Source organism: Aspergillus pseudoviridinutans, assembly GCF_018340605.1.
Source record: "Aspergillus pseudoviridinutans IFM 55266 DNA, scaffold_8, whole genome shotgun sequence".
In the NCBI taxonomy this organism is placed as follows: domain Eukaryota; kingdom Fungi; phylum Ascomycota; class Eurotiomycetes; order Eurotiales; family Aspergillaceae; genus Aspergillus; species Aspergillus pseudoviridinutans.
Genome location: NW_025091288.1, coordinates 1,977,413 through 1,987,045, shown reverse-complemented (window position 1 = coordinate 1,987,045; position 9,633 = coordinate 1,977,413). Strand labels below are relative to the sequence as shown.

The 9,633-nt window shown below is 49.6% G+C and overlaps 6 protein-coding genes across 6 annotated transcripts; 3 read left to right on the top strand and 3 right to left on the bottom strand.

Annotated features, from left to right (window-relative positions):
* Window positions 1-144: 144 nt before the first annotated feature.
* Window positions 145-1,803, top strand: Asppvi_010782 (uncharacterized protein; the record flags this gene model as incomplete). Its single annotated transcript, XM_043306620.1, has 3 exons — window positions 145-392; window positions 443-1,236; window positions 1,289-1,803. The coding sequence occupies 3 exons, from the start codon at window positions 145-147 to the stop codon at window positions 1,801-1,803; spliced, it is 1,557 nt and encodes a 518-aa protein (XP_043162555.1).
* A 338-nt stretch (window positions 1,804-2,141) lies between these two features.
* On the bottom strand, window positions 2,142-2,540 carry Asppvi_010781 (uncharacterized protein; the record flags this gene model as incomplete). The annotated part of the gene is made up of 2 exons (XM_043306619.1): window positions 2,142-2,279; window positions 2,337-2,540. The coding sequence occupies 2 exons, from the start codon at window positions 2,538-2,540 to the stop codon at window positions 2,142-2,144; spliced, it is 342 nt and encodes a 113-aa protein (XP_043162554.1).
* Window positions 2,541-2,754: 214 nt separating this feature from the next.
* Window positions 2,755-3,901, top strand: Asppvi_010780 (isocitrate lyase/PEP mutase family protein; the record flags this gene model as incomplete). The annotated part of the gene is made up of 2 exons (XM_043306618.1): window positions 2,755-2,773; window positions 3,024-3,901. The coding sequence occupies 2 exons, from the start codon at window positions 2,755-2,757 to the stop codon at window positions 3,899-3,901; spliced, it is 897 nt and encodes a 298-aa protein (XP_043162553.1).
* Window positions 3,902-4,132: 231 nt separating this feature from the next.
* Window positions 4,133-5,424, bottom strand: Asppvi_010779 (uncharacterized protein; the record flags this gene model as incomplete). Its single annotated transcript, XM_043306617.1, has 2 exons — window positions 4,133-4,392; window positions 4,461-5,424. 2 exons carry the CDS (start codon window positions 5,422-5,424, stop codon window positions 4,133-4,135), a joined length of 1,224 nt encoding a protein of 407 aa, XP_043162552.1.
* A 690-nt stretch (window positions 5,425-6,114) lies between these two features.
* Asppvi_010778 (gamma-glutamylcyclotransferase family protein) lies at window positions 6,115-6,702 on the top strand (the record flags this gene model as incomplete). The annotated part of the gene is made up of 1 exon (XM_043306616.1): window positions 6,115-6,702. The coding sequence occupies one exon, from the start codon at window positions 6,115-6,117 to the stop codon at window positions 6,700-6,702; it is 588 nt and encodes a 195-aa protein (XP_043162551.1).
* Window positions 6,703-8,721: 2,019 nt separating this feature from the next.
* Asppvi_010777 (uncharacterized protein) lies at window positions 8,722-9,117 on the bottom strand (the record flags this gene model as incomplete). Its single annotated transcript, XM_043306615.1, has 1 exon — window positions 8,722-9,117. One exon carries the CDS (start codon window positions 9,115-9,117, stop codon window positions 8,722-8,724), a length of 396 nt encoding a protein of 131 aa, XP_043162550.1.
* Between the last annotated feature and the right edge of the window lie 516 nt (window positions 9,118-9,633).

Sequence of the window (9,633 nt, the reverse complement as noted above, 5' to 3'; positions counted from 1 at the left end):
CGATACTACACTACTAAAATATCAGCTCATCGCCCACTGACAGTCGATATTAGATTTTACTCCGATCGGAGTTCGGAGTTCCAGGCTTTCTGTCCTGATGCGTTTTATCAGCTGGAAAATGACTCGATTGTCTTGCCTTTCTCAATGACAGAACTGAAAGCCAGACCATCCATGGTCATTGCGTCCAGCGAATCCTCAGCTGGGACTATGGGTGTGCCTCCGCCGTGCACGCCTTCTGGCCTCTCTACAGCCACGGAACACGAGTGTCCAGAGAAGCATTCAGGACGGGCTCTGCTAGATGCGGATGATACTAGTCCCTTGCTGCCACAGAACTGGTCAAACAAGCGCAAATGGATGATTGTGGTCGTCTTGTCGTTGATGTCTCTGATGGTGTACGTCCCCTGAGTCTGCATTAGCGTGCAATATGTACTAATGCAATCAGCAACATGTCGCTCGTCATCTGTGCGCCTGCAAGTTCATCCATTGCTCAGGACTTTGGCAACAATGACAGCTTTCTTTCTGTCATCTACATCACGGTACCGAATCTCGGCGAGGTCATCTCACCGCTCTATATCGGTCCACTGTCCGAACGGCTTGGGCGCATGCCAGTGTGTCACTTCTTTAACGCCTTATTCCTGATCTTTACCATGGCCGCTGGCTTTAGTACCAGTCTCCCCATGGTCATTGTGTTCCGGTTCCTCGCTGGCTCATCCATCGCCTCCATTTGCCTGAACCCGGCCGTCACGGGCGATCTATTTTCGATCAAGAAGCGTGGCTCTGCCATGTCTCTCACGAGTATGATCCCCATCCTAGGCAGTGCCGTGGGCCCCATAGCAGGAGGATACATTACGCAATACCTCAGCTGGAGGTGGACGTTCTGGCTGATGGCCATCACCACTGGTGGAGTCTCAATCCTCATGGCACTTGTTCTGAAGGAGTCGTACGTACCAGCAATCCGCAGGAAAGCGCTACGGAAGGCCAGATCCGACGAGGAAAGGGTAAGCTCAACGTCGAAGTACCTCACAGGATGGAACATGGCCACCGTCAAGGCGCTGGCTCTCCTTGTGATCCGCCCCTTTGCCATTTTAAGCAGCTCCCGGATTGCAGTGCTTATGGGCCTATATCTGGCCATCCTATTCGCCTACATTTCGCTTGTCGCCGCTACCCTTGCCACCATCTTCCAGGAAGTCTACGGCTTCTCTGAGAGTCAATCCGGTCTCGTCTACATTGCGCTGAGTAAATCTACCCGTCCAGCCCTCTGGTCAAGCTAACCGTACCATTTCTGCAGCGACCGGCACACTGAGTGGTGCTCTAATGTGCAACTTCACCCTCGACTACTTCCTACAGCGGGGCCTGCCGTTCACTAAGCCCGTCGTCGATGATGGCACTGCCACCGTGCCCCGTCCGGAGAACCGTCTCATCCCCATCATCCCGGCGATGCTCGCCTTCCCTATCGGCCTGCTCCTCTACGGGTGGTCTCTCCAACAGCGCTTCCACTGGATCGTGCCCACAGTTGCGACGGTCCTCTGCGGCTTTTCACTATCCAGCAGCACCACCCCAATCATGAACTACTTAGTTGACATCTTTGGCGACCGTGCCGCCTCTGCTGTTGCGGCTGTGCTGCCTCTGCGCTACATCGCGGGAGCCTTTTTGCCTGTCGCCGCGCCGTACATGTATTCCACTCTCGGCTACGGTTGGGGAAATTCGTTACTGGCGTTTGTGCTATGTGCCGTGGCTCCTATACCCTTGCTAGTGATAGTTCAGCCGCAGCGGATGAGGGCGTTGACTGCGGTGCGGTCGTAAAGTACTTGTTTATAGACTGTCGTGTCAATTCGATGATCAAGCACAGTCTAGTGGATAGTTGCCATGCAGTCATTGGGGTAGCATATGGAGTCAGTCGTGACTTTGAAGAATCAGACCGGCCTCTTCTGCCTCATCGCTTGTTTTGGAACTACGACTCTAATCTTTCGAGAGGACTAGAAGCGGTGGACTGTAGCGGAAGGGTCGTCGAGATAGCGATGAAGATGGGTATTCGGAGATCGTCCAAATGGTCGAAACTTGACGATCGCCAAAGTTTTCGAAACAAGCCAGCAAATGGGGCAATGAATAATCCGTATTATAATTATAATGCATGATCTCGATCAAGATGCTTTTGCTCGCTGAATCAAGTCCCACTGGTTGCCATACAAGTCCTTAAATACAGCAACAGTCCCATAACTCATCGTAGTTGGTGGCCTTACCCACTCAACGCCGTTTTCAGTAAACCGATCATGGTCCCTCTGGAAATTATCCGTCTCAAGAAATAAAAATATACGCCCGCCCGTTTGATTTCCTACAACGGCAAGCTGTTCTGGCGTCGAAGCACGGGCGAGCAGTATGGTTGTTGCGTCTGGCGACGCGCCTGGAGGGCGGATGACGACCCAGCGCTTGTTGGGCTCCTGGTTGTCTTCGACGAGGGAAAAGCCGAGCTTATCGACGTAAAAGGCGAGAGCCTCATCGTAGTCACGGACAACTAGGGAAACGTGGGCGAGATGAGGCATAGCTCGTTGGTGACCCTTGAGGTGGGGAGTGGCCGACGTTCGAAATGACCAGCAGGATTATTTCGAGAAATGAAGAAATCGCTTTGAACCGAAGGATATCAGGAAGCGTAGATGTACGAGAGCCAGATGATGACACTTTATGGGACGCTTACGAAAATCACGGTTGGCGGGTTGGCCACTTAGCCGCAAGGCCGCATAGGCATAAATGTATAATATGGCCAGCCAGCATATAGGTAGGTGTTTTGCCTGAGTCATATGACCTGCCTCAGTTCTCACAGCTCGCTGAGCTTGATCATACTCTGTTCCTTTACCTTGTCATGTGGTGATTCTCGTATTCCTCAGGCAATTACTGGGGCTCGTGTTCGTGGAGATTATGCACTGCCCACTTTCACGCCCTTTGCCACTCGTCGGTGTAGGGTATAAATTGGCCCGTTTGAAATGCCATCTTGACCTGCCTTGTCTGATTGTCAACAAATTCTACAGATTACTATAATCTCAAATCCTTCTTCCTGGACAGAATGAATACCGTAAATTGCGCAGCTAAGGCTCTCAAGGCAATGCATGTTCCGAAGTTGCCAATTATCTTTACCAACGTTTGGGATGCGTCGTCACTTAAAGCAGTTCTGTCTCTCAATGAAGGCAGCAACAAACCAGTGAAAGCAGTGGCCACTGCATCCTCGGCAATTGCTGCAGCTGCTGGATGTAAAGATGAGGAGCTCACCTTAGAGCAGAACGTTGCTGCGATCAGGCGACTCGCTCACCTTTGTCGACAGGCAGGCGTGCCTTTAAGCGCAGATCTTCAAGATGGATATGGCTCTCGAATCGAAGAAATCGTCACTGCTGCCGTTCAGGCTGGTGTTTCAGGGGCCAATATCGAAGATAGCATCTCCTCAACTGCTTACAGGAAGGGCCTGGCTGGTTCGCTCTACCCATTAGACGAGCAGGTTCGCCGCCTCAGATCAGCACTTAAAGCGGCTACAGAGGCTGGATGTCCGGACTTTGTCCTTAACGCTCGCTGCGACATCTTTTGCATTGATGACCCTGACCTCAATGACGATGCAAGGCTAAAGGAAGCAATTACTCGTGGAAAGGCTTTCCTCGAACTTGGAGCCACAACGGTCTTCTACTGGGGTGGGCCCAGAAGAGGACTTACAAAAGACCATCTTCAAACGCTGGTTAAGGAGCTTGACGGTAGAGTCGCTGTGCTTCTAGGGGGTTATTCGGGCGGTCCGACTGTGACTGAGCTGGCGGAACTGGGTGTTGCGCGAATTAGCATAGGGGATGATCTATACCCTATTGCAATGAGTGCCATCCGAACTGCGGCTTTGAGAGTCTTTGTGGAAGGCAGATTGCCAGCGTGACTATGGGTACCATTGTATCTTGGTTGATCTATATGCGCTTTGGTCTCATTGCTACAGAACCCAGGCGTGAATCCTTAGTGGTCGACATGGTTGCAGATGACGAGTGTCAATTCTAGTAAATAGGGCATAGCCTTCTAGGACTTAGAGATGTACTAGAAACACACCCAGGATATACTTTATCTATAATGCGTTTAATAAGCACAAAAGCCTTTGAATAGAACTGTATCAGTGTCATATCTCATCGTGTTGTATCCATCCCTGGTATTTTGTCCATACTTGCTTCTGTATCTCCTCCAATGCAGAACGAGCTGCTCCAATGGCAGCAAGCCCAGAATCATGTACTGTCCCTCCAATGACATCGATCTGGTCTCCAAGAGCTTGCCAGACTGCCTTCTTGACCAGGTGACCATCGTGACCGGCAGTCAAAAGAACCAGCTTATCGATTCTCTGTGGGATTCCATCATCCTTGTGCTTCTCACCCAGGTGGTATTCTATTTGTCGTCAGTGAGACCCTACAGCGCCATCTGGATGGTCCATCTCAGAGGGAATGAAAACCAACCTCTTAATGCAGTCAGATGAGCAGCGACACTGTCAGCAAGGCTATCCACATAAGCCTTCTCGACCACTTGAATATCCTTCCACGTCAGAACCGCCTTCACCTCCTCAAAGTCCTGATACCCCCAGCCTGTCAAGTCAAGCGGCCATTCGTCATGATATCCGTCATTTTCGCTGGTCTCCTTCTCCCCGGTATTCCTTGTGTTCCGCATCATCAAACGAGCCTGCTTCACCCGCTCCCAAAGATCACTCTCCTGCGCTCCAAGAGAGGTCTGAAACCTCAGTGCTTCAGAGCCCCTGACCACACGACTTGTCAAATGTCGATCAATTGACTCAGTGCCCCATTGATCCATAGGGAGGTATCCTTCTCTCATACCGGCACGCCTGTCAGTATTATACGTTCTTGAATCCAGGTAAAACTCCCCTTGGTCCAGGATCAGGTATCTGATATCCGGATTGTCGACCTTGGTCTCCTGGCTTTGATTGAACGTGGCGAGGACTGTCCGGGCTTGCGGTGCGCGAGAGAGTCTAATTTCAGCTTCCCAGCATGCTGTCCACACGAGGTCAGCGAGAGTGCTGTTGAAAAACTGGGGGATAGCGACTGTCGCCGATTCAATATCGATATTGTGGTTATTCTGTGCTTGGGCTTTGAGCTTGGTCAGGATGGAAACGAACTCTGTCTTGATATCGTCTAATGCTGGAGCTGTTGACGGGGCAGTGGGGTAGTTAACTCCGAGAAATGTCATGATAGCATGAAATGTGGCCTTTATGACTCCAAATGCTGCTTGAAAAACCACCGACGTGTCGAAGCTTTGTTGAATTGATATAGGAACATGACTGTAAATCCTAGAAATGGCCAGTTTTACTCGCACCGCCACGGCTTCGGTAATCCATGGGATCAGCCCTCTTTCGCCATACATGGCCGCTACATTGTTCTGTACGTAGGCTTCTTGACGAAGGTGACGCATATAAATTGCATACGTGTCATTCCGTCTGGGAATAACCTTGGCGACAATCGAGACATTATCGGAAGTGTGCGCATATGCGACCGTTCTACCATCAGTAAGACACTGGGAAGCGTGAGTATCGTGGACCGGGAAGTACTGACATGATCTCAGGGCCGAAATCGACTCCAATCGGTTGGACTTCTCCGCTGGTTCTTACGGGGAGGATAAGACAAGAGGCAAGCAGGAGAATGGCGGCCAACCGCCTTAAGAGGAACTGCATGAATGTGCTCCTGATGTGCAGTGAACGGTCCTCGTGGTTAACCGTCTCCGATTTTGATGTTGCGAAGGGTCCTCGTGGTTAATATATTTTTGGTCTTTCGAATCGCCAAGATATGCCAAGCTGATAAACTGCAGAGTCAAGGCCGAAACATGGCCAATAGACGTAGGCCAAAGGTCCTAAGCTAAGCAATAAAAGGGTAGCGTGCTCTATAAAAAGCATCTGAGTATTTATCTTGGATCAGAATCCCATTTGGAATCATTGGCAGAATACAGAATAACTACGCGCAATTGACGAAGACCAGGCCATAAGTACGAATAAGCCTTCAATACATCTCCGATCTACATACATCATCCTCAGAGACAGCTACGCGCCCAGTTTCATTTTGACAACTATTATAGCGCTACTTGGCAGACGCAATCCGTCCAGTGGGCATGGCCAGTTCTAGCCCAGAAGAAAGAAACAGCCCTCCACCCCCCCCTCCACCCCCTCCACCCTCAAACCCATCCTCAAAGATATCTCCCTACGTCCTGAAGCTCAGGAGCGCACCCCCCGATTATTTCTACCAGCCCCCAAAGAAGCCACAACCCGTCGATTTCTTCGCCGCACCCACTGGCCCTTACTTTTTCTACGGCACATTAACAGATTCGTTAATGATCTCCGAGATTCTCGAGCTAGAGGAGGAACCAAAACTGCAGCCTGCATACATTCTGGGTTACGAATGTAAAATGTGGGGTCAATATCCTGCCCTGATGGATTGTCCGGGCTCGGTGGTTGAAGGAGCAGCGTATCATGTTCAAACTACGCAGGATGCAGAGAGACTTGCTGCGTATGAGACTGACAACTATCGTGCCGAGCATTGTCTCATCAGATACACGGATGGCAAGGAGCCGTCTGAGGAACTGGGGTACACGTTCAAATTTGTTGGGGCCCTGAGCGAATTGACCGAGGGCGAGTTTGACCTCAAGGTCTGGTTGAGACGGGTGGGAAGACATGCTGCGGCTGATAAGTTGCACTGCTAAATACGAGACGTAGGGGATAGACTTTTAGCTTTTGTCCTCTCAGCCTTAATGATTCTATTTGCTAGTATACCTCTCTGCCTGAACACAGCGTGAGGGAACCTTCAGCGTGCTCCAGCTTATAACTGATAAGTGACATGTGAATCTAGCTTAAGTCCAGCTATAGATAAGACGAAATAGAGGATATATTATAGATAATAAGGATAAGTATCTCCAGCGCTCGTTCCAAGTAAGGTAGGTTCTTGCTTCAATATTGCCTATAATCCAGCTATCATCTCACTCCCTCCGCTATCGAGGAGCTGTTTAGGCATTAGCTTTATCGTCCACATGTCCAGAGAAAGGGCCGTACAGCATCGATTTACCATCTGGTGAGACCGAGGGTCCTTCGCACATCCATGGATGGGCAAGGCATTTCCGGGCCGTGGCGCGTTTGTCCACGTCTACTATGAGTATAGTCAGCATTGCATCAATGAAATCTAGAGCAGGATCTCACACGTCATCCCAGTAAGGTGATGGATAATGATATTGGCCCATCCTGATCTGTTGGGCGACGGTATACGAGTTTTCCTCAGTATACAAGACGTCGGAAAATGGGGGAAACCCGCATAGACAGATGTATAAGACAACGCCGGAAGACCACAAGTCCACCCCCAAAACCGGATCGACGGCTGCGTGCCTGGATGACCTCCGGGGCCACATCTAAATAGCTCAGCAATTGCCTATAGAGGTCAAGGACTAGGAAAGGTACAGCTTGGAGTTCCACACAGAGTCGCTATCAATCCTTCGAATCCCGACTCTGTGTGGAGCTTCTTTGCCAGCCCAAAGTCGCTTAGCTGGATTGTAAGGTTCTTATCCATGACAAGGATGGCTAGGGCAAAAGGGAGGACTCACTAAGAATTTGATAGCGGATAATAGCTGAGTAAATATGATTCATGATTCGGCCTCGGTGAACTTTTTCTTCGCGGTAATAATGTCGAAGAGGCCCCTCTCTTCCCCGAGATCCATGACGAGGCAAATTCTATTCTTCTCAAAGTCTGCGAAGAGATCGGCCATCCTATCATCAATGTCTTGTATTTGAGTTGCTTGGTCCTTCCATCAACAAGGTTCTCACCGACTACTACGACTCTGGGGATACTCTTGAGACAGATATCCTTCGGATGACGGAACAGCTTTTAGAACCCATTCAGTTTATCTATGATGCTGGCATGGGACACGGAGGTGAGCCACGGTCATTTCTATACTTCTCTACCCGACTTGTTCTTGTCTTCACGGGATAGTTCTAACGCAGTGGTAGATATTAGCGGCAGAAACATTGCCTGGACCCAACGGAAGGTGAGTGTACACCATCCACGTGGACGCGATGCAGCCTGATTTACTGAGTTTACTTCAAGATTGTCGCCTATCGGAGTTAGAGAGAAGGTTTGAGGAGACGGTGCATGATCCAACACTTGCTCGCCTTGTTCCAGTTATTCGGGGGTTGATGCGATTTCTGCCATCGAGTTGTATGAATGCATCCGAGGCACTCAATTTGTTGAGGTCAGCAGTGCGGACAGAATCAGAATCCGACTTGACTGATACTGTATGAGTCAAGGTTTATTTTTAATCTAACTCCCGGTTGTATGATTTTAAATAATGAGGATGCTACCGCCAATTGCTTGTGGTTGGTCGTGCTTGCCTCTGGATATTGAGTGGTGGGCTGCAGGTGAGCTCTTTCAGATAGACCAACCCCCTTCATCCTCCTTATGCATGAATACGTGGTGCACCAATAGAATGGATCACAGGTCTGGATTGCTAAACTGCCGCTACTTGAAAAGTTGTGCGGGCTCTGTACATGACCAATCTTGGTTCTGGTGTTCACCTATCCTGCTGCATTCCGACAAGTTCCCAGGATCATATAAGCTTCACGACAAAGCTAGCAGTAGATCTGAAACGAGTGTCGAAGACTAACTTGCCAGCACATCTCAGTAATCCCTAGATCGGCATAGGAGCTTCCAGTACAGCCAGCATCACTCCAGACTCTCACTATTCATTTGCGTGAGAAGTGTCCAATGACTCGGCCCTTAGGTCTTCCATGATTTTCCTGCTCTGATTGGTGTAGGCAAACTTACTGAAGCGGCAATTCCCGAAGAACTCATCGATAACTATGGAGCCTGCTGAGAACTCGATGCAGGTGGCATCCGGAGTCGTATCGGTGCAATAGGCAGAACCGCAGGAAGTCCCGCAAGTAGTTCCGCCGAAGCGCGTGTACATGACCGCCGGATTGGTGGTGACACCACGACGTGTGATATTCACTATACTGTCCGCAGAGTCGTCAAGGGGAAGAGCTGGCGCAGCTAGCACTGCATTATCCGCCGGTGCTGCACTGCCAAAAGGCAGGGATACGGCCGAGAGGAGAAGTATCGACTTAAACATGAACATCATAACAGAAATAATGTGCTTATGTGCGGGTGTAAGAGAGCGAGGCGCAGGTGTTAAGATGAATGCTAGTAAATATGAGCTGAGGGTTGTGAGCTCTTTATAGGCCTATTTCTGTGGTTATGGAAATTGTAAAGGATGAACATGGGCTGAACTTGAGAGTTAGCTGACACACTAGACACCAAAATTCTGCACATGCCTCTCTCTTCTTCAATAAGAGCACGGAGCATTGTAGTGTTACGCCTTTAGCTCTATACAGAGTTTCGGCCACTCAAAGCATCTTTATTCGAATGAAATCAAATTTCTTTTTTTAGGTACGGGCCACCTAAAATAGAGGCCATTAACAGGTCATATTATTATATTAACCTGCATTTGGGACAATAGGCCGAAACCCCATGAGCAAAACGGGAAAAAGCTTTGGCGCGGGGTAAGCCATGCAAGCGACTGTATCCTAATTTCATCTCACATACGTAAGGACCAATGGACATACATATATTAACTCACAGGACCAATCGTCCG